This window comes from Strigops habroptila, chromosome 12 (assembly GCF_004027225.2).
Source record: "Strigops habroptila isolate Jane chromosome 12, bStrHab1.2.pri, whole genome shotgun sequence".
Taxonomy (NCBI): Eukaryota; Metazoa; Chordata; class Aves; order Psittaciformes; family Psittacidae; genus Strigops; species Strigops habroptila.
In genome coordinates, this window is record NC_044288.2 from 16553626 (window position 1) to 16576741 (window position 23116).

General features: G+C 61.8%; 4 protein-coding genes across 8 annotated transcripts; 2 read left to right on the plus strand and 2 right to left on the minus strand.

Moving 5' to 3' along the window:
• Nucleotides 1–93: 93 nt before the first annotated feature.
• On the minus strand, nucleotides 94–4532 carry SLC34A1 (solute carrier family 34 member 1). Of its 2 annotated transcripts, none has more exons than XM_030504886.1 (13): nucleotides 4109–4532; nucleotides 3772–3888; nucleotides 3447–3629; nucleotides 3080–3208; nucleotides 2863–3006; nucleotides 2642–2753; nucleotides 2360–2555; nucleotides 2027–2122; nucleotides 1817–1916; nucleotides 1412–1579; nucleotides 1128–1244; nucleotides 839–963; nucleotides 94–734 (listed from the first exon to the last, which is right to left on the minus strand). In XM_030504886.1, the coding sequence occupies exons 1-13, from the start codon at nucleotides 4521–4523 to the stop codon at nucleotides 180–182; spliced, it is 2457 nt and encodes an 818-aa protein (XP_030360746.1). In that variant the 5' UTR covers nucleotides 4524–4532; the 3' UTR covers nucleotides 94–179. The 2 variants fall into 2 exon arrangements, with proteins under 2 accessions (XP_030360746.1, XP_030360748.1); XM_030504888.1 differs by having other exon boundaries at nucleotides 1128–1323.
• A 1201-nt stretch (nucleotides 4533–5733) lies between these two features.
• Nucleotides 5734–13764, minus strand: RGS14 (regulator of G protein signaling 14). Of its 3 annotated transcripts, XM_030504898.1 has the most exons (16): nucleotides 13565–13681; nucleotides 12202–12223; nucleotides 11270–11407; nucleotides 10847–11001; nucleotides 10649–10741; nucleotides 9988–10131; nucleotides 9687–9836; nucleotides 9392–9512; nucleotides 9178–9302; nucleotides 8898–9101; nucleotides 8725–8801; nucleotides 8438–8564; nucleotides 8080–8161; nucleotides 7862–7914; nucleotides 7532–7646; nucleotides 5734–7242 (listed from the first exon to the last, which is right to left on the minus strand). In XM_030504898.1, exons 1-16 carry the CDS (start codon nucleotides 13607–13609, stop codon nucleotides 7022–7024), a joined length of 1872 nt encoding a protein of 623 aa, XP_030360758.1. In that variant the 5' UTR covers nucleotides 13610–13681; the 3' UTR covers nucleotides 5734–7021. The 3 variants fall into 3 exon arrangements, with proteins under 3 accessions (XP_030360758.1, XP_030360759.1, XP_030360756.1); XM_030504899.1 differs by lacking the exon at nucleotides 11270–11407 and having other exon boundaries at nucleotides 13565–13764; XM_030504896.1 differs by lacking the exons at nucleotides 12202–12223; nucleotides 13565–13681 and having other exon boundaries at nucleotides 11270–12195.
• Nucleotides 13765–16073: 2309 nt separating this feature from the next.
• LOC115616076 (ADP-ribosylation factor-like protein 3) lies at nucleotides 16074–18020 on the plus strand. 2 transcript variants are annotated; one of them, XM_030504901.1, is made up of 6 exons: nucleotides 16074–16091; nucleotides 16441–16584; nucleotides 16666–16782; nucleotides 16891–16941; nucleotides 17658–17843; nucleotides 17941–17988. In XM_030504901.1, exons 1-6 carry the CDS (start codon nucleotides 16074–16076, stop codon nucleotides 17986–17988), a joined length of 564 nt encoding a protein of 187 aa, XP_030360761.1. The 2 variants fall into 2 exon arrangements, with proteins under 2 accessions (XP_030360761.1, XP_030360760.1); XM_030504900.1 differs by having other exon boundaries at nucleotides 17658–18020.
• Nucleotides 18021–19230: 1210 nt separating this feature from the next.
• LMAN2 (lectin, mannose binding 2) lies at nucleotides 19231–22827 on the plus strand. Its single transcript, XM_030504902.1, has 8 exons — nucleotides 19231–19412; nucleotides 19492–19610; nucleotides 19727–19844; nucleotides 20085–20164; nucleotides 21276–21437; nucleotides 21639–21753; nucleotides 22079–22198; nucleotides 22336–22827. The coding sequence occupies exons 1-8, from the start codon at nucleotides 19271–19273 to the stop codon at nucleotides 22494–22496; spliced, it is 1017 nt and encodes a 338-aa protein (XP_030360762.1). The 5' UTR covers nucleotides 19231–19270; the 3' UTR covers nucleotides 22497–22827.
• Nucleotides 22828–23116: the final 289 nt, after the last annotated feature.

Below are 23116 nucleotides of genomic sequence, written 5' to 3' on the forward strand. Positions count from 1 at the left end.
TATGGACAGGAGGGTGCATGGTGGGTGTCTGGTACCAGTGGCCCTGACTGTGGCTCTGGCAGGGTTTACAGAGGCAAGAGCCAGAGACACACACCCAGGGCACAGGCGCTCAGCGTTTATTAGGCACCAGCTGAGCGGTGATGGAGGAAACCAGGCAGCCATGGGAGCAGCGGTGCCAGCTAGAGCCGGGTGGCTCCGTGTGGGAGTGGGCGAGGGGAGCCCACCCGGATGGCAGGGCTGGGCGCCTCCTCGGGGTAGGAGAGCACAGGGTTGTCCAGCCCCAGCCTGGCCTTGTCCCGCGGAGGGCCCTCCCGCTCCTCCCAGCCCTCGGGGCTGCGGCAGCGGTCGGTGCAGCAGAGGGTGGCCCTGGTGATGAGACGGTCCAGGGGCTGCAGCGAGTGCATCCAGGCAGGGAGGAAATCCCAGGTCTGCAGCCATTTGGGCAGGCGGCCAGGGCTGTGTGCCTGCAGCGCGTTCACCAGCCCCACAAAGAAGAGGAGGCTGAGGAAGGGTGCACCCACCCCCACCAGGGCCCGCCAGCCCGCCATGGAGATGCCAAAGACGAGGGAGGGCAGCAGGAGGAAGCAGATGATGAGGTACAGCACGGCAAACCAGCGGTACTTGGCCGTGCGCTCACCCAGCGCCTTGGCCATGCGTATGGGCAGGCGGGTGAAGGGCAGCGGGTACCACAGCAGGATGCCGGAGATGTTGAAGAAGAAGTGGCAGAGGGCGATCTGCAGGGATGGCATCCCCATGAGGCTGGGCACACAGGCTCGTCCAGCCCCTGCTTTGCCCAGTGCCCCCTGCCAGCCCAGCCATGGCCCCGGGCTGCCCCTACCTGGAAGGAGCTGGCCAGCTTGTCCCCCGGGCTGGCCAGGGCAGCCAGGATGGCAGTGGTGGTGGTGCCAATGTTGGAGCCCAGGGTCAGTGGGTAGGCACGCTCGATGCTGATCACCCCCAGGCCTGTGGGAGAGGCACCCCATCCCGTTCCATCGCTCCTCACCAGTGCCATCCCCAGTCTCCCAAGGAGGCACAGGTCCTCCCACCCCTCCAAGCGCATTAGCACCAATGGGCCATCGTGGCGGGGAGCAACACGTGGCAGGGGACCAGGCATGGCTGAGACTCACCGATCAGGGGTGTGATGGCTGAGGTGAAGACAGAGCTGCTCTGCACCACAAAGGTCATCCCAGCACCCACCACCATGGCGAAATACCCGGTGAGCCAGCTGAGCGGGTGCGGGAGGTCTGCCATGACATGGGCATGGGCATGGGCATGGACACAAGCATGGATATGGACACATCAGCTGGGAGCAGCCTGGAGCTCCTACATGGTGATGGGGAGGGGTCTGTGGGGATGGGAGGTGGGGGTGAGGACGGAGGCTGTGGGTCAGGCAGAGTCCCATCCCACTCACCAGTGTTGATGACCTTCTGGATGGCTTTGGCCACCTGCCCCTTGAGCAGAGAGTTGAGGAGTTTGACCAGGAGGATGAGGCATGTGCAGAGCACGATGAGGGACCCGGCCAGCAGCACCAGCCCCACGACCAGGTCAGGCAGCGGCGTGTCAGTGAAGAGGTGCTCACCTGCCCCACAGCACAGCTGGGAGAGGGGCTGGGGCTGGCCTGGCCCTGCTCACAAACCTGCCCCCCAAGACAGCCCCACACCTGGACCCCAGCCCCAACATGTCTTGGCCCTACCCCACACCATGACTCCAGCCCCATGCCCAGCATCTCTCCACACCACATACAGCCTCCCAGTCCTGTCTGCATCTCCGCAGCCTCATGCCCTGTGCTCCCCAGTGCTGCCCAAGCCCCACTCACACTTCTGCCTGGTGATGTTCTGGAGGCTCTCGATGCCCTTTGTGCTGCAGTGGCTGGGGGCTGTGCAGTTCAGGGGAGGAACAAGCCCCACAGCGGCTGTCTGCAGGGAGAGGGTGGGCTGTAGCGTCTCCACAGCATCCTCAGCCCCTGTCCTCCACCCACTCTCCATAGGATGGTTTGGTGGTCCCAGCAGGACCATGGGCTCCTCACCTGCGGCGGTGCAGGACCACACCAGACACGGATGAGGCTTCGGTTGCGCAGGCTCTCATCCCCCGTTGCGATGCCAGTGATCACTGACTTGTCCAGCTGCAATAACACATAGATTGGAGAGGGCCCTTGGAGGCCGACAGCACCCACAGCCTGGGGACATCACTGGGATGGGGACACCACTGCTGGCCTGGGGACACTTAGATATAACTACCATCTAAGGGACACCAGTGCTGGGGACATCACCACCAGCACTGGTGACACTGGGACAGCGGTGCTGGGGGACGACCACCAGCCTGGGAACACCACCCTGAGGGACACCACAGCTGAGGAGACCTGGATGATGAGCTTGGTGAAGGGCTCTGTGATGATCTTCAGCAGGTCAGGGGCATCCTTCCCGCTGCGGATGTTGAAGGTGGCCACAACCAGGCGGGTGACGTGGTACAGGTACCCGCTCACCACCTCCAGCGGCAGCAGCACCAGCACTGACAGCCAGTTGAAGCAGTCGTGCACTGTGGCACCAGCGAAGGCCCTGTGCAGAGGAGCCTGTCACCATGGGGTGACCCCTGGGGAGCAGCTCCAGCCTCCCGAGTCCCCTCTGCCCTGACCAGCTCTCACCGTTTGAACTCACTGCGGTCACCAGCCTGCATGAGGGCCACAATGGTGTTGGTGACGGAGGTGCCGATGTTGGAGCCCATGATGATGGGGATGGCAGAGCGCACCTCCAGCACTGGGGACACGGAGACCTGTTAGCCCCAGATGGCTCTGCTCAAGGTGATCCCATCCAGCCACCCTCTTCCCAGCCTCAGGTAACCCAGGAGTCCTGTGGGTGCACTCACACCCTGAGGAGACCATGCTGACAATGATGGAGGTGGAGGTGGAGGAGCTCTGCACCAGCACGGTCACCAGGATGCCCACCACCAGCCCAGCCACTGGGTTGGAGAGGATGGCGTTGTCCTTGAAGATGTCTCCAGCCACTTTGCCTGCAAGGACCGTGAGCAGCAGGGTGCTGGCATGGTGGGTGCCAGCAGCCACCAGGCACCCCCACCACCCTACCTCCAGCCAGCTGGAAAGCAGAGCTGAGCACATCCAGGGAGCACACGAAGAGGTACAGGAACCCGAACATCAGGGGCACCTTGAGAAGGGAGACACAGATGGACTGGACCCCGGCCCAGCACCCCAGCTCTGTGCAAGACAAGAGAGAGCATTAAACACCGGCTGTGGCATGGCCCTGGCTCCCCAGGCTCCTACAGCCCTATACCATCCTCCCACGGTGGGATGGGGCTCGTGTCCCCAGCCATGCCACCACTCCCTGGGTCCCCTCCATCTCCTCCTACCCTTGAGCACCTTGTGCCAGCTGCCTCCCTCTGGCAGGTCTCTGTGGTGCTCCCCAGCCCGGGTGCTGTGTGCCCAGCGGTCTCACCTGGCTTCTGCAGCTCGTCCAAGGCCAGCCGGGGCCCCTGCCAGGGCAGCGTGTCCAGCTCGTACCGCTCCCGGCCCTCACGCAGGCGCCCCGGGGAGCCGGGGCAGAGGAAGCCATGGTCAGGGCAAGGCACCGCTCCCACAGTGAAGGGGCAGGAGTGGGCACCCGGCAGCCGGTGCAGGGCTAGGGAGAGGGGACAACGGTGTCACAGCCCTGTCCTCCCACAGAGGAGAGCCGGGCACCGCCTGGGCCAGGGTCTGGCCAGAAGATGAGCCGAGCCCGGTGAGGGGAGGAAGAGGAGGAGGTGGAGGGCTGGGGCACCTACCTTGGGGGCTGGGGCAGTAGGCGAACTGAGGCCCATGCACCACCCTTCCTGCTCGCACTGGGCAGCGGGTCAGCGCCGGGCTCTCTCTGCGGTAGGGCAGCATCGCTCCTGCTGAGGCTGAGCAGAGTTGGCCACATGTCACCACAGCCATGCTGTGCCACCAGCCCAACAAATCCCTGCAGTGCTGGCACCACTGAGGAGCACCACCGAGGCGTACCATCCCAACACCCAATGGTTCCCTGGCCCACCAGTCACCGCTGTGCCAGCCCAGTGAGCTCCTGCAAGGGCAGGCAGGGGACACAGGGAGGGGACCGCTCCTGCCCAGGGCTCTGCTCACCTGGGGCTGGCCGGGCACTCAGGACAGCACCGTGTCCACATGCCACATCCACACGTCCCTCCAGTGAAGTGGGCTGTGGATCACCATGGCCCTTTATATGCATGCCAAGAGCAAAGTCTAAGGAGCCCGCGTTGCCCCTCGCCTCTGCTTGCTGCTCACCTCCTCCCCAGAAATTCCTGCAGTTAATGGGTAACCCCGCAGCATCCCTGTCAGCTGCAGCACCGGGGCGGGATGGGGCACATAGCACCAGGTACCGCACCACTGGCACACCCCTCCCTGCCTGAGGCTCAGCATCACCCTTGGGCAAGCGGCAGCCAGTGGTGGGGAGTGAGACAGGGCAGTGCTGGAGCCCAGTGCCCGAGGGGCAATGCCAGAGCAGCCTCAGCTCTCCATCACTTGGTGCTGGGTGCTTCATTCCCCGCACCAGAGGAGGAGGAGGAGGAGGGCTCAGTGCTGGTGCTGCCAGAGTTTCCCAAACTAGAGGTGATGTCACACACACATCCACCATCCTTGGAACCATCTGAGCACCAGCCGTGAGGGACCTGGCTCTGTGCAGGATGCACGGTTCTTGCTGCCTGGGCATTGGTGGTGGGTTACATCAGCACTAGTGCAATCCTTGTGCCCTGTCATTGCTGGTGATGGTGGCACATGGCCCGGCTCAGCCCATGCCAGTGGCTCAGTGTGGAGCAACTGGCAGTGCTGCGAGGGCTGCATGGGGCAGAGCACGCATCTTCCCAGCATATGTGATGTGGTGGGCAGGAGGGGAGTGACACCAGCGCTGCCATCACCACCTCCTCGGTGCTGTTTATCATTACCTGCTGTTTATGCACCTCCAGCCAAGTTTCCATCCACCCACGAGGTGCTCAGTCAGCTCCTGTCCACGTCTGCCCTGGGGAGAGTCAAGGGCCAAAGGCTTTTCCAGCCCTGGTGACTGTGTGGAGTGGGCACGGAGAGTCCACACAGTCACCACATCCCCATTCCTCCATCACTGGACACTCCCAGGACCCATCACCATGGACAAGCCAGCTGCAATTGTATGGGGAGAGCAAATGGAGATCCCTTGGGTACCCCAGTATGCTTGCGGACAGCCTGGGGACATCCCTGTCATGGCTGGACCATCACAAAGCCTCCACCTCCATTCAGCTCCACAAACCAATGGAGCTGAATGCCGGGAGGTGCCACAACAGGAGACATGTCCTGCCTCTGAGGGCTTGGGGACCCTTCTGTCAGGGGGGCACAGCCAGTGGCACCCACAGAGCCCTGTGCCAGGCAGGAGGCCAGTGTCCACACTTGCCCCGTGCCCAGGGGCTCTTGGCCAGCTGCCCCCACAATCATTAACCCAGTGAGGCCCTGGCAGCTCTGGCTGTCACTCATTGACAGGGTCAGGGCTGAAGTCCTTGGCTGTGCTGGTCCTGCAGCTTCCCCTACACCATCAGTGGTGCTGGGAAAACAAGCCCCTGGCACTGTCCCTTGCCACAGGGCAGGGCGGCAGCAGAGCTGAGGGCTGGCTCTAGCCCTGCCCTGGCCCTGGGGTGGCTCTGTGGAGTGTGGGAGGGCAGGAGGGACACCACTGCCTGGAAAAGCACTGTCTGGCTTTGGTGATGGAGGAAAGAGAGGGACACACATCAAGGCAATGCTCTTTATTTCCCCTGGTTTCACACCACAGATGGGACTGAGCAGCACCACAGAGACACAGCGGGGCTCTGACCAGGGCTGCAGGGCTGCAGCTGGCCATGGCAGCGTGGGGCTGGGTGGCCATGGCCCCTGTCCCTGGGTGAGCTCCAGGCTGCCCTGGGTCACCCTCTGCCTCTGGCCGGGCAGTGGTGGCAGAGCGGTGACCCACAGCACAGCCAGGCAGGGCCCCAGCACGTGAGGACGATGGAGGGATCACTTGGCTGTTGCTGGGGGGCGGTCTCCATCACAGACTGGATCTGGGACCTCTGGGGATATGGGACTGCTGGGGATGGGGACCCGCAGGGCACAGCCAGGTCTGGCAGAGCTGGGCTCAAGGTTCCAGCCCAGCACAGCCACTGGCAGAGGTGACAGGCTGGGCACACGCTGGGTACCTGCACACCAGGCTGAGGTGCTCAACACTCAGGGGAGCTGCATCCCTCTGGCACTAGAGAGCTGAACACCCCCAGCCCTGACCAGGCTGGGGCAGGGGATCTACAAGGATCTGCTCCTGTGGGTCACTTCAGCAGCTACCACCACAGGGGTCTCCCTGCAGGGAGGAGGAAGGCTTCTTTGGCACAACCTGCTGGCTCTGCCTCTGTCTGCGTGGGGCAGGAACCAGGCGCCTTGCTGCACAGCAGTGCTATTGTGGCAGGATCAGGCCCAGCCACACTCACACAGTGTGGAAGGTAACAACCTGCTGTGCAGGGCCTGCAGGGCCATGCACATCAACAACAGGGAATCCCCGTTCCTGTGGGGTCAGGGACTGGATCCGGCCCTCAGCTCTGGACACTGTTCTCCTGCCCATGCTTGCCCACAGCACTGAGGTCTGGGGCTGGACCCTGCCTTGCCACCCTCCCTATCCTGCACACCTTTAGGTTAGAAGGGTGCCAAACAGTCAGCGGGGCTGTGCCAGCCCAGCACAGGCAGGATTTGCTGGGCAGGAGGCTCTGCCACAGGCAGAGGCACTGGGCAGGACGTGGGACATTGCAAAGTGCTTTGCAACAGGGGTTCCAACTATGTACAGGACTCCCTTGACGTGCACCAGGATGTGACCTGCTGAGGGGCAATGGCAGCTGCTCAACCACTCACAGTGACACGACACGACAGTTTGGGGCAGGACGTGGATGGATCTGTGGTCCGGGCAGTGTCAGCAGTGCAGGGCAGAGGCCAGTTGGGCCCATGTTGAACCCCGGCATGGCCTGAGGGCACCACACACCGGGTGCGGACATGCAGCAGGACTCATCGGAGCTCATGGTCAACTGGAGGCTGAGCTGGGGCGGGCTCTGCGGGCTGGGGATGGCTGTTCCCCTCCGAGCCTGGGCAATCCGGCCCCTTGCAGGCACTGCCGTCCTGCTCAGGGAGCTGGAGGAAGTCAGGCAGGACCAGGTCCTCCTTGGAGAGCAGCCCACGCTGGTCATTGGCCCGGCAGCTCTGGGCACGGTTCAGCAGCTCCACAAGCCCTGGGGGAATGCAGGTTGTGCACCTGAGCCCGGCACTCGGGCTCTTGTACCAACAACTGCCCTCTCCAACTGATGTGACCCTGAACATGTCACAGTTACAGCACCTTGTCCCTGCTCCATGCCAGTGCCCATGGGACCCTGCATCCATCCCTAGCAGACTGGGGGCTCTGACTCCCTCATAGCCGATCCCCAGCTTCACAGGACCCTGCACCCACCCCCAGCAGACTGGGGGCCCTGAGTCCCTCACCCCAGCCCCAGCCCCTCTGGTTTCAGACACACCAGATCTCACCTTCCAGGTCGTATGTGCGGCGGTTCAGGTTCGTGGCAGCTGAAGAACGGGGCTGGGAGAAGGAGGAGGGCATCTCCCACAGCTTGTCAGGCTCTTCTCCTGTTGGGCTTCCCTCCTGCAATGAGCAGACCAGGTCTTATCCACGGGGCAAGGAAGCAGCGTTCCTCCAGCCCACACCCCCATCGCCCTCCCACAGCCTGGCTCCCACCTCAGTGCTCTCTGTCCAGTCCTGTGCCATGTGCCAGGGTCGCAGCAGGACACACCTTCCCCATGGACCATAGCAGCAGTCATGGGGGCATCTCTGACTGGGGCAGTGGGATTTGAGCTCACCTCGCTCCTGAGCGGGGAGGGGGCAGCCGCAGCGCTCTCTGTCACTCGCATGTCTGCAAGATAAGTGATGCTCAGTGTCCTGTGCCAGTATCCCAGTCCTGGCCCAGACTGTGATAGGATAAAGCCCATCCCAGGGAGCAGGAGCCACGGCCAGCAGGAAGCAGCCTGGCCCTGTGAGTGCTCTGTGCTGGGACACAGCTTGCGGGGGAACACTTTACCTGCTGGAGTTTCCAGGACAAGTTTCTGAGCAGCCACTGTGCTGACCAGCTTCTCCAGGTCCAGGGCAGCTGGCTCACCTTGCTGCAATGGGAAGTGCCAGCGGGTGTCACGCTCAGCGTGGCACAGCAACAGCAGCCAGGACCCGTGAGCTCCTTGGCCAGACCCTGCTGGGTCATGAGCTGCACAGCGCAGAGCACACCCGTGGGTCCCTCCCAACCCATCTCAAACACTGGTGACTCTCCACGAGCCTGCAGCACAAACTGCTGCTCCCCACCACCGCCAGCAGCCCCTGGCCTGAGCCCCAGACCCATTTTCCCCCCCAGGATCCCATCCACAGGAGGCTGGGTCCGTGCTCACCCTCCGCAGCAGTGCCAGCTCCACGCTCACACCGTACTTCCCCAGCACAGGCTGCAGCGCTTCCCGGATGCGCTTGGTTGACTTCGCCGTGATGCGGATGGTCTTCTTGAGGGAGGAGATTTCCAGGCTGTGGAGGGGGACAAGAGGCTGTCTGCCGGCAAACAGGCAGGGGCAGAGCCAGGGGTTCGGAACTACCTGGGGGCAGTTGGGTGTGGGTCAGGGTGAATGGCCACACATGATGTGGACCATGTGTGGGTAACAGCACCGGCCCCAAAGCTTCCACTCACTCAAAGCTTATCCTGTTTTCAAGCTTCACCTCCTGGTCTGCCAACACGGAGCACTCCTGGTCCAGCACCAGCGCCTTCTGCAAGAGCCAAACCATCAGGAGAGAGTAAGCAGAGCAGCAGCTTTTGGCATAGCTTGGCTGGCAGGAGCCACCTCTCCTCTCTGCCTGCCCTACCTGCTCATTCCCCACCAGGTAGACCTTGATGTCAGGGAGGCTGAAGCCACGTTTCTCACATATCCCTGCCAGCATGTCGCGGATGGAGTGGCCGGGCCGGATGGAGGCCAGCGAGGCTGTGCCATCGGGCAGGTACACGCAGCAGTACTTCATGGGCTTGGCCGGCAGCTCTGCCTCACTGCCCCCCAGACTCTTCCGATGGCCCTGCGGGAGGGATGCAGTGGGAAGGGCCTGGCCGGTGGTGGTGTGATGCCTTGGGGCCGGCACGGTGGAAACTCACCTCTGTCCAGGGGCTGGGGGCTGTGCTTCCCGAGGACAAGAAGCCCAGGTCCAGGCTGGCCGAGGAGTTGAGCGAGCCCTGGGACTCCCGCCACAGCATGGTGCTCCCACCGCCTTCTCCCCTGTCTAGGACAGACAGAGGGACAGTGGTGGGGACCACGGACACCCTTTGGGGGTGGCATGACCCCTTTGCTCTGCTTTGGCACAGCACCTACCTGCCCAGGAGGGCTCCCGCCGCTCTCCTTTCCTGAAGGACCGGCGGGGACTGCGGTTGGCACCACTGCCTGCCGTCTCCACACCCAGAGGCAGGGACTTGCCCAGCTTCAGCTTCGATTTCTGGGGAGAACAGAGAAGCATCTCAGCACAGGGACATCCGAAGCTCCCCCTTCCCTTTCCCCAGTCCCCTGTCAGCCTGGGGCTGGGTTTGCTCTGAGCAGTGATGAAGGGACCCAGCACCGTTTTCTCAGGTGAAGGGGCAGGTCCCTGTCCCCCCCTTCCCACCGCACTCACCTTGCTGAGGTCGGGCGGGGGGCTGCTGCTGCGGGAGTGGGGCCGCAGGTCGGGCAGGGGCTGCCCCTGGTTCTCTGCCCGCAGGCAGGCCTGGTAGAGCGGGGATTTCACAAACCGTGTGTAGCTGTCAAACTTCATCAGGTTAAAGATCTGCAAAGGAAGGATGCGTGTGCTCAAGACCCCTGCCCACCCACAGCTCGCTTCAGCCACTGCCCCGTGGCACAGCCCCATGGGGACAGCAGCGATACTGGGTGATGTGCAGGGTGGTCCCACAGCCCCATCCTGCAGGTGCTGCTCATACCTGGAGCTGCTGGGTGCGAAACATGTCTGGGGAGGGAGTGGCCAGCATCTCCTCCCCAATCCAGGCCTGCTTGTCGATGTTCACAGGACTGATAGAGTGGCTGGAGAGGAACTCATCGTAGATCCGCCGTGCCTCCTGGGCCAGCTAGGGGGGGAGCAGGGGGGTCAGGCCGAGGCCAAGAGCCCCCTCCATACTGCTACCCTATGCAGGGAATCCCTGGCTCACCCCATGGAGCCATCTGAGGGGCCAAGTGTCCCCTTGGGCCCAGCTCAATACCTGGGCTTCAGGATGGGTATTGCAGCCAAGACACCCCACCCAGGACCAAGCTCTGTCACAACACACCACTCTCTGCACAGAGATACAGCCCGAGGTAGGACCTGTCCCCCCGGCTGTGTGGCTCTGTCCCCATGATCTCAAATCCAGCTCTCTGCTCTTGGACTCTTTTTTCTTCCCAGCAGCACCCTCTACCCTCTGGCTACTCTGGGGTGGAGAAGCACACCCTTCAGATACACATCACATCTGTCTCCTTGTTCCTCCCACCCAGCCTGCTCAGCCTCCCACAACAGGGGTCTGCTGGGACATGCAGGCACAACAGCTACCCCTATCCCTGCCCACCTCCCTCCCAGTAGCTCTGTGACCGTGGCTGCATGGAGGCCAGTACCTGCTGCGTGTCGCTGGCCGGGATCTGCTGGAAGTGCTCACATGCCTGCCAGAAGTAGACATTTTCAGCGCTGAACTCCTTCTTGAGGAACTCCTGTGGGGCAGAGAGAGCTGCTGGCCTGGCTGGCACGTGGCTGTGGGAGGGCTGCTGCCAACGGTGGGCAGGAGCAGAGACCAAGGACTGGGCTGTGGCACTCACAGTGAAGTAGGTGACGGCCACGCGGTCCTGCAGCAGTGTCTCGAAGGATTCAGCCCAGCTGACCACAGACCCCGGTGCAGAGCTGCAGGAGGCAGAGGGTCCTGGCAGGCTGTTCACACTGTGGTTGCTGCCACGGGCTCTGGAGGCGTTTAACTCTGAGAGAGAAAAAGGGTCAGTTCTGGCAGCCTGGGTGTCCCCCAGTGTCATTCCCCTGTCACCAGCAGCCCTCTGTATCTGCGGTGCGTTCATCCACCCCATCCCAATCAGAGCCAGCAGCCCTCAGGGAACACGAGGAGCACCACAGTGACATCCTTGCTGGATTGAGCCAGTGATGGCAGAGCTGGCACTTTCTGGCATGACAGCCTCCCTGCCAGCGCTGGCCTCCCCTCCCCGGGTGTCACCGTGACTCCACCAGTGACTCACCTCCCAGCGGAACAAAGCAGATATGTGGGGAAGGAACGCAGCCAGGGAGTGAAAGTGGGGAGGAAGGGGACACAGGAAGCACACAGCATGGAGGGAAGCTCAGAAGATGGGTAGAGGTCCTGATTTCCTTCACCATTCCTCCAAGCCATGACGAGGAACAAACCCAGCAAGAGGAGGGCACAGAAAGTATCATCCCCAGCTCCCAACCCTGAGGAAACCCTTCCCTGGGGAAACCCAAGGTGACCATGCATTCAAATGGAATCCCTCCATCAAAGAGATGGAAGTTCCCAGGAGCAACCCCAGCTTTTGAACTGCTTTGGCTGGTGAGCAACTGGCAACAGAGAACCCTTTGCAAGAGAAGGTAAAGGTATGGAAGCAGGGTTCTCCCGGGAAAGCTGGTGGGAGCAGAGGAGGAGGCAGGCTGCTGCTTTGCCAAGCTCCCCACCCTTCCTCTCCTGTCCAAACCAGGGGGTAACTGCACACTGCATATGGGAACATCAGCCACCAGCACCCCACACTGGAAGGATCCCGCAGCGGGGCTGAGATGGGTGAATTGAATGGGCTATCTGAGATATCTGATGCACAATGAGACAGACGGACAGACAGACTCCCTCAGGGAACGTGGGGCTGGCTGGTACCCAGGTTCTGCCTGCCCCGGGAAGCCCCTCAGCCCCCAGCACCCAACGGTGCCAGCTGAGCAGCCAGGAGGGAAGGACAAGGCAGAATGGGAGGGATGGGGGTATGGTGAGTCCCTGTCAGAGGGCTCATCCCAGCACCATGGGGGCCTGGCCATACACTCGCCCATGGCACAGCCTGTGCTAACACAGGACCTGGCTCTCTGCTGGCTCCTTGCCCCCAGCACCACGCTGGCTGTGGCTTCCCCCTCCCCTGAAGATGATGCTGGCCTCCAGCAGAGCAAAGAACAGCCTTACCTCCATCCGACACAGCCGGACCCTGTGGGGTGGAGAGAAGAGAGGTGAGAGGAGCCACACGGCATCTGCCACCACAGTGGAGCAGTAGGCAGGTGAGCAGCAGCACCAGGGCAAGCCCAGTCCGAACCCAGGACACAGGCTGCTGGCAAACACTGCTCTGGTGATAGCTGGAACCAGAACGGCTGCCCCATGGCAGAGGCAGGACAGCAGCACGTAGGAGTACGGGGTTACAACGGGTGTGCAGCTTTTCTTCCACCTCCTGTGCATCTAGTTCCCTGGGGCCAGGCCAGCAGTCGGGAAAGGGCAGATGCTATCAGATGTAACCCTGCCACCGCTGCCCAGAGAGGAGAGAAGCAGCCTCCCCGGCACAGGAAGAGGAGGGGAGGAGGGGAGGGAAGGAAGGACAACCACAGCCCTAGGCAGGCAAACTGCCTGCTCCCTCCTTCCTTGGGGCCTGGGGCTACTGGAGCGCAGATGCCCCAAACCAGGGACTGGGAGCTGCCAACCCAGGGCTCAGCAGGACAGGGTACCCTGCACCCCTTGGGCCGCCCCAGATACCAGCAGTGAGGATGTGGTACCCCAGGATCCACAGCAAGCAGGGGCATGGGCAGAGCCTCCACAGTCAAAGCCCAGCCAAGAGACAATGTCTCTCATTGCCTGCCTGGGACCATGCCGAAGTGCCCCCACCCTGCCAGCTCCACACACCCCAGTTTACCCTGCATACCCTCTGCCTGTCCCCACCCCAGCCCCACTAACCCACCCCTGCCTCTCCCTTCTTCCCCACCCTATATACTGCTGCCACGCCCCTTACCCCAGCCCCACATACCTCTATCTTGCCAGCTCCTTGCTCTTCCCCATCCATCCCTGCTGCCCACACCCACAGAGCTCTGTCCTGCCTGTGCTACCCAGCCCCAGACACCACAGCACTGCTGACTCTTGTAACCCCATCCCCATATGCCACTGTTAGCCCATACACCCCCACTTGCATTGCTGTCTCAGCCTCATAAACCCATACCTGCTTATTACTCCATCCTCATATGTCCCTGCCTGCCTTCTACACAGCCTCGTATACTGCTGTCTGCCCTAATACCCCTCTACATCTCTGCTTGCTTTGAATACCCAAGTGCAGTGCCCAGCCCCACAATCCTCACCTGCTCCTTATCCACCTCCCACCCCTCTGCCTGCCCGGTACCCAGCTGTACAATGCCCTGCCTGCCTCCCACCCAGCCCTATACATCCCTCTGTCTGCCCCTTATCCACTCCATACCCCTCTGCCTGCCCGGTCCCCGGCCCCGCGCCGTGCAGCCGGGCGGGGCATCCCCGGGGGATGGAGAGCGGCGCCCGTGGCCAGGCCGGGACTCACCATGCGGCCGTTGTGGACCAGCAGCAGCTTGGCCTTGCCCTGCATGCCTGGCACCGCCCGGCCGAGCGCGCTACCGGCGCGGCCCGCGGCCCCGCAGCATCCCCGGCGCGGCTCTCCCGGCGCGGCGCGGCCCGGCGCTCCCCGGCACTACCGCTTTCGGCTGCCACAGGAAGTGTCGCCTTGGGAACCGAGACCGCAGCGGGGGGAGCGGAGCCGCCCTCCCGCCCCGCGCCACTGCCACCGGCCCCGGCACCGCCCCGGCGGGCACCGGCTCCAGCACCGGGACAGGCGGCGCCGCGGCCCCGCCGCATCCCCGTCCCTGCCGCCATCTGCACCCACATCCGTGACTTCATCTCTGTCTGCATCCCTGTTCCCATCCACATCCACATCTCCATCCCCATCCCTTTCCCCATCTTCATCTGCATCCACATCCATGACCCCATCCCTATCTGCATCCCTGTTCCCATCTGCATCTACATCCCCATCTCTGTTCCCATCTCCATCCTTATCCCTGCCTCCATCTGCATCCACATCGGCATTCCTGTTCCTAACTGCATTCCTATTCCAGTCCCCATCCCTATCCCCATCCCTGTTCCTTTCACCATCCCAATCCCCATCCCCACCTCTGTTCCCATCTCCATCCTTATCCCTGCCTCCATCTGCATCCACATCGGCATCCCTGTTCCTAACTGCATTCCTCTTCCAGTCCCCATCCCTATCCCCATCCCTGTTCCTTTCACCATCCCAATCCCCATCCCCAACTCCACTCCATCCCTGCCTCCATCTGCATCCACATCCATGACCCCATCCCCATCTGTATCCTTCTTCCCATCTGTATCTATAGCCCCATCCCAATCCCCATCCCCAACTCCACTCCATCCCTGCCTCCATCTGCATCCACATCCATGACCCCATCCCCATCTGTATCGTTCTTCCCATCTGTATCTACAGCCCCATCCCAATCCCCATCCCCATCCTGCTCAGTCCTCCCCCCTAGTGTGGCCTGTGCTCCTCAGGGTCACCACCGCTCCCAGCAGCCACGTGCCCTCGTCACACCCAGCTGCCTCCCAGCCCCGTGCCATGCAGTGGGCCTGCGGGTGGCCCCCAGGGTTGTGCTGGTGCTGCTGCCAGGGAGAGCTGCCTGCACCACGGGTGCTGGCAGGGCCTGGAAGAGAGAAGCAGTGGACGTGCAGCTTGGAGCCACCAAACTGATGCCTAAGCAGTTTTGCCCATCTCCTAAGGTCGGGGTTCCATGTTGATCAGCAACCACAAACCAGTCGAGGATATTTTGGGATATTTGTTAGGAAAATATAAGTAACTAACAGTTCCAGGACAAACCGCAGAGCACCATGGCAACCTGCTCATGGAAATGCTAATAACTGGGACGTAAGGTGGGTGATTAACCTATCAAAAGCAGAACCCTAACATTAAGTCGGGTGCAGATCTATGCAGAGAAAAATGAAGTGTTCCCAGTGTGAACATGCACAAAAGCAGTGCGGCATTAGCAGCCATGGGCCTGGCAGGGGGGTTTCCGGGCAGGGGGTAGTGGAGAGTGGCCCCCGCTGCTGTCCCTCTGCCCCCTGTGCAGCTCAGAGCAGCAGTGGCGCAGGGGGTGATGGTGCTGCTCCCTGTCCCTTTGTCGGAGCAGAGCTGTGGTGTTTGGCTTGGCTTTGTAACGGGAGTTATAAATAAGAATGTCTCACCAAGAGTGCGTGACTCATGGTCCTCACCACAAGGATAACCTCTGCTAGGAAACCTGATCTGAGGGCCAAACTGCGGCATGCAAGAATCAAAGACATTGCCTCATTAATGTATTTAACCCAGATGCTGAAGAGGCGAGCCTTTAACCCCACCTGGGCAAGGGTGGGCTGCTGGGGAAAAGTGCCTGTGCCCCTTTGGAACCCATTCCTATGACATTCTTGACCTCCGGCTCCCAACAGCCCAGCCCTCGCCCTGCTCCAGGGCCTGGTGGTTTCCCTTGGATGGCAGCAGGGACCTGTGGCAGTGGCTGACGTGGCCTCCAGCAGCTCCAGCCTTAGTGTTACCTCCTGCTGCCCTCCATGGGGGCAGCTTGTGGGTGCTGGTGCGAGGTGGGGTGAGATGTAGGGATGTGCTGAGGTATCACCCCTTGCACAGAGGCTGTGTCAGCCCCATGCACCAGGATCCCACCACCATGCTCTGCCCACGGTGCCCAGGTGCTGCATCCTCCTGCCGTGCTGCCATCCCTGAGCCTGGTCCCATGGGGAGAGGGATGCCCTGTGCCCCAGCCTGCAGGACCTGGTTTATTCTGGGGGTAGGCGATGGCGGGGTGACAGCTGGCTGGGGGATTTGCTGAGGGCATTATTTACTGCTGTGGGTAAATGAAGAGACAGCAGCTAATTCTGGAGGCCATAATCCTCTTCCTCCCCTGGGATGGGCACCGTGCCAGTCTCGCAGCCTCCGGTGGGCCCCGGGGATGAGCCCTCGGCAGCTCCGCAGGTGTGCCGCGGGCTGCAGTGACTCCTGGACCATGGGGGATGTGCAGAAGGTAAGCAGGGCCCGGTGACATCCTGCCTGCGCCAGGGCACCAGCTCCCAGCGCGGTGCTGAGCTGGCAGGGCAGGACTGGGCTTTACCATGGGCTGTGTCCCCAGCGCGCCCAGGAGCTGACAGAGCTCTCAGGGCAGGGACAGCCACCATGGAGGGCCTGGGGCTGGGTGGATCTGCCGTGGGCTCACCCCAGCCTGGAACACCATGGGAGCAAAGCCCTGGTGCTTGCTCAGGCCACAGACACAGGGTACCATGGCGAACAGCATGCCCAGCTTCCCACTCTGACACAAGGGTGCTGTGCAGTGACCTGGCACCCCACAGGGCTCACCCAGCACCCTGCGCCCCCAGGGGCTGCTGTCGGTCATCCAGAAGCTAAAGGGATCCCCAGAGCAGGAGCTCCGCATCGTCCTGCTGGGGCTGGACAACGCGGGGAAGACCACACTGCTGAAATGCCTGGCATCTGAGGAGGTCAGCACCATCACACCCACCCAGGTAGGTGCTGCTGGTGGCCAGCGGGAGCATGGCAGGTCCGACCCTCCGCTGGGTGATGCCAGGGTTTGTGTCCCTGTGCAGGGCTTCAACATAAAAAGTGTCCACTCGCATGGCCTCAAGCTAAATGTCTGGGATATCGGGGGGCAGCGCTCCATCCGCCCATACTGGAGGAAGTATCTGGGCAGCACAGCCCTGCTGGTGAGTGGGGTGGCCACCCGCAGCCCCCCACAACCCTGTGCATGGAGAGCCATGCCCTCTGCATGGGGGCCTTACAGCCACTGACTGTCCCTTTTGCCCCCACTGCAGATTTATGTCATTGACAGTGCAGACCAGAAGCGTTTTGAGGAGACAGGACAGGTATGAGGGGTCTGCCGGGGGGGGGGGGGGGGGGAAGCTGGGGGGGGTGTCCTGGGGCTCAAGCCCATCAAGCACCAGCTCTTTAAGGACTGGAGTGGGGAGTGAGGCTGCTCTGTGCCATGTCTCAGCACTGCCGTGGGGGCCAAGCTGTCCCTAGAGCTGTGTGGGAAGGGCTCGTGATCAGTCTCAGCATGCAGAGCCAGCCCACTCTGTGGCACATCCATGCCCAGCAGCTCCCCCTGATCCAGGCGTGATGCCCAAGGGGTACCCGGCATGGGGGTGACTCTGCCCCTTGGTCTCCAGCCCTGCTCTCACCTCCCCAGCACCAGGTGAGCCATTTGACCAAGCAAAGGTTTAGAAGTAGTGGATTCAGAGTTACAAACCCTGGGAATGAAGCTGGAGAGGGGAAGGTGAGACTCTGAGTGCCAGTCTTGGCTGTACCAGCACCAGACGGCAGCGTGGGTGTGCCAGACAGCGCGGGGCTGAGAGCAGCTCCTGTAGCTGCCCTTTGCCCAAGGCTCTGGGTACTGGGAGTGCTTCAGACCTCAGCCAGTGCTGCATGCAGCTCTGGGCTCTCTGCAGGGTGCATGGAGCTCTCTCCCTTTGGATGTTGAGACTTCACTGCTTCTTTGGCTGCAATAAGAGCACCAGAAAGAGGGGAGAGAGGCACTTTGGGGGCAGCTCAGCAGCCCTGGGAGATGGTTCTGTCTTGGCAGGAGCTGGCAGAGGTCACTGAGGAGGAGGCCCTCACGGGGGTCCCGCTGCTGGTGTTTGCCAACAAGCAGGACCTAGTGACTGCTGCAGCCGCGGCTGAAATCGCGGAAGGGCTGAGCCTCCACACCTACCGGGACCGGGAATGGCAGATCCAAGCCTGCTCAGCCTTGTCCGGGGAAGGAGTGCAGGTAGAGATGGAGGACTGCAGGCTCTGCAGAGGTGGGAGAGGACCCAAGGACCTGCCATGCTCTTGGGGCTGTGCTCACACATCTCTCTTACTTCCAGGATGGGATGACCTGGATTTCCAGCCAGATCATGAATAGGAAGAAGTGAGAGCTGCAAGTGCCAGACGGGACTGAGCTGCAGGTCCCTAAGCCATGGCCAACCCCCCTCATCCTTAGACTCCCCCAAAGGCTCGACAGGGCCCTGAGTCTCAGCCTGCCGTGCTCAGGTGGGCTTCCCCCCCAGACTTTCACTGGTCATTCAGCTTCCCCTCTCTCTGCCTCCTGGGCTTCTACCAGCTCCACATAACCCCTGACCCTCCTGCAGCCCTTGTGCTGCTGGAGGGAAGCACATGTCCCACTGCATGAAGGGCTTGCACACATCCAGAGTGAGAACCTGCTCAGGATGTGTCCATCCACGCTGGTGGCACCCCCCCCAGAGGCTGCTGCAGCACACACAGTGCCCAGAGCACACTGGGCACCCCACCACAGCACCGGCTACACTCTCTGACATGGCACCCAGAGCCAACCGAATAGTGTGCGTTCCCCTCCGCTCCCGCAGGATGTGACCGGTGCTGCTCCAGCCGGCAGCTGGCTCGGGAAGGCCGAGTTCAGCTCCTTTCACTGGCCACAGGAGCTGCCACAAGTGCGCAGGACCTGACACAAGGACACGGGAGGACCTGGCTGGGCAGTCCCCCAGGAGGGGCCGCATTGCCCGCTCACAGCTCAGCTGCAGCCCAGGGGCTGCTCTGCGGGAGCCCTGGGGAGTGCGTTGTCCTCAACGCACCCGAGACGGGCCCTCTGCCGCCTCGCTGGAGGTGCTCCTGCCCAGGGCTGGAAGGGGCAGCTGCGGCCGCTGAGCCCCCTCCTCTGTGCACGGGCGGGAGACAAACCACAGCCGAGTGGGAGCTCCTGCTGCAGGCAGGCGGCCCCGCGGCCCTCAATAAAGCTGCCTGTGACCTCCCCACCGCCTCGGCCCGTCCTTCCCGCGGGGCGGGGGCAGCGCTGCCCCGTCCCCGCTGCTCTGCGGCCGCCGGGACCCCGGGGCAGCGCCAAGCTCCGGCCCCAGACACCGCCGCCCTCATCTTGCGTGCCGCTGCCATGGCGACAGGCTGCCGGAGCGGGTCACGTGTCCCGTGGACGGCACGTGACGGGCAGGAGGAGGGAGCGCGGACTACACCTCCCGGCACGCCGCGCGCCGCCGCGCTCCTCCCGACAGACAGCGCTGCGGGAGCCGCGGGCCTCCGGCCCCGCCCCCTTCCCCGCCATAGGAGGGCAGCAGTGACGTTGACCTGGGAGGCGGGAACGCGGTGTTGTGGGGGCTTCTGATTGGCGGCGCGGGCTGCCGCTCCTGGGCGGGGCCGGGGCGGTGCGCCTGAAGGCGGAAGCGGAGCATGGCGGCGGGTGCGGGCGTGCTGTTGGCGGCCGCGGCGCTGCTGTTGGCGGGGCTCGGGCTGTTCCCGGCCACCGCCGAGCTCACGGATGGCAACAGCGAGCACCTGAAGCGGGAGCACTCGCTGATGAAGCCGTATCAGGGTGAGCGCGGGGCCGCGCGGACGGGACGGACGCGCCGCGGCGGCCCGGGCTGAGCCGCGCTCTCTCCGCCCCTTTGCAGGCGCGGGCTCTGCCGCGATGCCGCTGTGGGACTTCCAGGGCAGCACCATGGTCACCAGCCAGTACGTCCGCCTGACTCCTGACGAGCGCAGCCGGGAAGGCTCCATCTGGAACCGCGTGGTGAGAGCCTGGGGGGAGCCCTCGGAGGGCGGGGGGGAGCCCGGCGGGGGCCCGGGGCGGCCCCAGCGCCTCTCCCGGTTCCGGCCCTGAGGCCGCTGGGTGGTCTCTCTGCACAGCCCTGCTTCCTCAAGGACTGGGAGCTCCATGTCCACTTCAAGATCCACGGAGCCGGCAAGAAGAACCTGCATGGGGATGGCCTGGCACTGTGGTACACGCAGGAGCGCCTGGTGCCAGGTATGGTGCACAGCTGGGGCCATCCGCCAGGATGAGGCCAGGTCAGGACTCACATGTACCCTGTCCTGGAGAGTTTCCCACCAGGGAGACTTTGTCTGGTCTCACGAGATCAGTGGCATGTCCTGTGTGTTCTGCCTTCAGCCTGATAATAAACAGCTCTTACAGCTCTTTTCAGTAGGAGTCTCTGAACACAAACTCTCTCTGAGAGCCTTCTGTTTCCAATGTTCTGCCCTGCTCCAGGTCCTGTCTTTGGCAGCAAGGACAACTTTCACGGACTGGCTATTTTCCTTGATACCTATCCCAACGATGAAGCCACAGAGGTGAGTTGATCAGTGCTGAGGAGGCCGTTTCCTCAGCGGCTTCATGCTCCAAGTGCTTCACACCTGGACCAAGGAAGAGTCCTTACGTGAGAGTGGGCTGTTCTTCTTATCATGGGAGCTGCAAAGGGGAAAAGTTTATAAATGGAGATAAGAAGGTCCTTGCTCCATCTTCTGCTGTTGTTGGCTACACAGGTGTTTCCAAAGTCTTTCCTCCTCCTCCTGACAGCATGGCACAGGGCTGGTGTAAACTATGCACCAGCTACTAAGTAAAGTTGGAGGAATCGGCCTAAGAGTATATTAGTCCTGACTGTAATTTCCTGAACTTCTCTGTGCTTTGGTTGCTTGTTCCACGTTGTTTCTGGCTTTATTCTCTGTTTGCAACCTGGGTGTCTAAAAGAGAAACTCCTGGACTGGCTTTTTGCTCCAGAATTCTCCATGGCCCAAATACAGATCAGTCCCATGGAGCTGGTGGTTCTTTTCTTCTCCCTGCTCTGTGTTTGTGGATCTCATTACGGCACAGCCAGAAAACGTAACTGTGCTAGTGAGATCTGTTGCACCAAAAACATGATATTTAAGTCACAAAGCACGTGGAAATGACCCATGTCCCTGTTGTCTTGATGCTTGCTGGAAGGTGAATTCTTGCCTCCAATTGGCCTCTCTTGGTGTGCCTAATCTGCTGGCTACAAAGCCCTGAGTGTGGTTATGCTCCTGTTGTGAGATTTCTGCCCATTCTGGCTCCCGTGCTCTGTTCTTGTACTTCTTAGCCAGGCTGGTGTTTGCTCTGCAGGTTTGGGGTGGTCTCATTGCCCTGGACATGTGGCACGGTGTGGGCTTCTGCAGGGTCTTGGTACAGAAGGTCAGAAGTGGCTGCTCTGCTCTAGCCAGAACATGCTCTCACTCAGTTTAGAAGCAGCTTTATGTAGAAGAGGAGCCTTGATTTCACTGTTCTGCCCTCTGTACCTGACCATGCAGTGAAGCCGGGGCTCTGCTGCTGTGCCTTGCTGAGATCCCACGCTCACTGAGGTTTCTGACCAGGCAGGGGAAGCTGGCTCTTGGTCTGCAGCCCCAAGGCTCCTGCAGGCTGAGGGCAGTGGTGCTCTCCTCCCTGCAGCGCGTGTTCCCCTACATCTCTGCCATGGTGAACAACGGCTCCCTGACGTACGACCACAGCAAGGACGGGCGCTGGACGGAGCTGGCAGGGTGCACCGCCGACCTGCGGAACCAGAACCACGACACCTTCCTGGCCATCCGGTACTCCCGCGGCCGCCTGACGGTGAGATGTGGTGGACGCCTTCTGCAGGGTGTCTCTTGCATGGTAGACAAGGCAGTGCTGAGGGATGGGTGTTGCTGTGTCGGTAGGTGACCCTGAGATGGTTTTCCAGGCTCAACCACCTGCCTGTCCAGCTCCATAAGAGCTGCAGGCGTGCTGGATGATGGCACGCACTCCTGGTGTGACGCTCCCCTGGTCTTGCAGGTGATGACTGATGTGGAAGACAAGAATGAATGGAAGAACTGCATTGACATTGCAGGGGTGCAGCTGCCAACTGGCTACTTCTTTGGTGCTTCTGCTGGCACTGGAGATTTGTCTGGTGAGATGGGGCTTTGCTCGCAGGAACACATGTTGTTTAGAGCCTGGATGATAATGCTGTGGATGCATTGCATGGCTTTGATGGCTTTCTTCCCCCAAACTATTCACCGGTCTCTTGAAGCCCTCATGGGTAGGGACCCGTGGCCTGGGAAAGGAGGCATTTTGAGCCAAGGAATGTCTCAAATTGCAGTTTGACACCTGGGGCGTGAGGGTGGCTTGAGAGGGAAGGAGGCCTGGACCTGGTGGAGCGTGGTCCTAGGGGTGTTGAGTGCATGGACATCTCTTGGAGCTCCTGACAGTGTTTGGTGCTGATGGTTGTTTTCTAGACAATCATGACATTATCTCGATGAAGCTATTCCAGCTCATGGTGGAGCACCCCATAGAAGATGAGACTGTTGACTGGACCAAGATAGAGCCTAGTGTCAGCCTCCTTAAATCACCCAAAGGTGAGTCTCTGGCTTCGGAAACCACCTCTGGAGCATGTCGGGGCTGGACTCTTGAAGGCGTGAGGGCTCTGACACTGTGCAAGACTCCACAGGAGCTGAGGTTGGGTCGGTCTCTGTAGCTGTTCTTATCCTTGCAGACAACGTGGATGACCCAACGGGGAATTTCCGAAGTGGGCCTCTGACAGGCTGGAAGGTGTTTCTGCTCCTGCTTTGTGCGCTGCTGGGCATCATCATCTGCGCTGTGGTGGGAGCTGTGGTCTTCCAGAAACGCCAGGAACGGAACAAGCGTTTCTACTAGCAGAAGATGTGGGCTGTGACCTGTGCCCAAACCCATCTTTTCTATGGGGAGGTGTAAATCTGTGGTTTCTAGAAGCTGTTTCTGAGAAATATCGAAGTATTTTTTATCTGTCTGTTTGGCTGTAACCCCTGCCTGGCACTTGGCGGTTGGTGGCTTGGACCAAGGGGGGACAATGCCTGCTGGGACCCTGGGGCTGTTCTGTGGGAGCCTGGATGTTGCTCCCCTGTTTTTCCAGTGCTCCCCCTGCCCGATGAGACCTGCTGGATGGGACCTGCCGTGCTGGGTGTGAACGTGAGGGGCTGTGGGGAGGGGCATTAAAGGACTGACTCCAGCTGCGGCTCTGGCTTTGTATGGGGTGGGAACGGGGGGGCTCTACGGGGGTGGGGATGAAATGCTGGGGCGGGAGATGAAACCGCGGGGGGCGCCCATTGAGGGGGGGTTCCAGCTTGGTGTGGGGTTGTCCCGGGGCGGGGGGAAAGAGTGTTGTCCGGAGGCTCCGGGGGGGACACGGAGGAAGCGGGGGGCATCTCGGAGGGTTGCGGTGCGGTGCCCGCCGGAGGGGGCGGGTGCGTGTCCCCGCAGGCGCCGGGCGGAAGGGAGCGGGGCGGAACGTCGGGGCC

Excerpts from the sequence above, each read along its gene's own strand:
- LMAN2 (XM_030504902.1), top strand. The coding sequence starts at position 19,271 with ATGGCGGCGGGTGCGGGCGTGCTGTTGGCGGCCGCGGCGCTGCTGTTG. Across the intron at positions 19,611-19,726 it reads GCTCCATCTGGAACCGCGTG|CCCTGCTTCCTCAAGGACTG; the intron begins GTGAGAGCCTGG and ends CTCTCTGCACAG. Across the intron at positions 19,845-20,084 it reads GCAGGAGCGCCTGGTGCCAG|GTCCTGTCTTTGGCAGCAAG; the intron begins GTATGGTGCACA and ends GCCCTGCTCCAG.
- RGS14 (XM_030504896.1), bottom strand. The coding sequence starts at position 11,516 with ATGGTCACCTTGGGTTTCCCCAGGGAAGGGTTTCCTCAGGGTTGGGAG. Across the intron at positions 9,102-9,177 it reads CCCCCAGCCCCTGGACAGAG|GGCCATCGGAAGAGTCTGGG; the intron begins GTGAGTTTCCAC and ends TCCCTCCCGCAG. Across the intron at positions 8,802-8,897 it reads ACCTGGTGGGGAATGAGCAG|AAGGCGCTGGTGCTGGACCA; the intron begins GTAGGGCAGGCA and ends TGGCTCTTGCAG.
- SLC34A1 (XM_030504886.1), bottom strand. The coding sequence starts at position 4,523 with ATGAAGCACCCAGCACCAAGTGATGGAGAGCTGAGGCTGCTCTGGCAT. Across the intron at positions 1,245-1,411 it reads CCAGAAGGTCATCAACACTG|ACCTCCCGCACCCGCTCAGC; the intron begins GTGAGTGGGATG and ends ATGTCATGGCAG. Across the intron at positions 964-1,127 it reads AGCCATCACACCCCTGATCG|GCCTGGGGGTGATCAGCATC; the intron begins GTGAGTCTCAGC and ends CCTCTCCCACAG.
- LOC115616076 (XM_030504900.1), top strand. Across the intron at positions 16,783-16,890 it reads TGGGCAGCACAGCCCTGCTG|ATTTATGTCATTGACAGTGC; the intron begins GTGAGTGGGGTG and ends CCCCCACTGCAG. Across the intron at positions 16,942-17,657 it reads GTTTTGAGGAGACAGGACAG|GAGCTGGCAGAGGTCACTGA; the intron begins GTATGAGGGGTC and ends CTGTCTTGGCAG.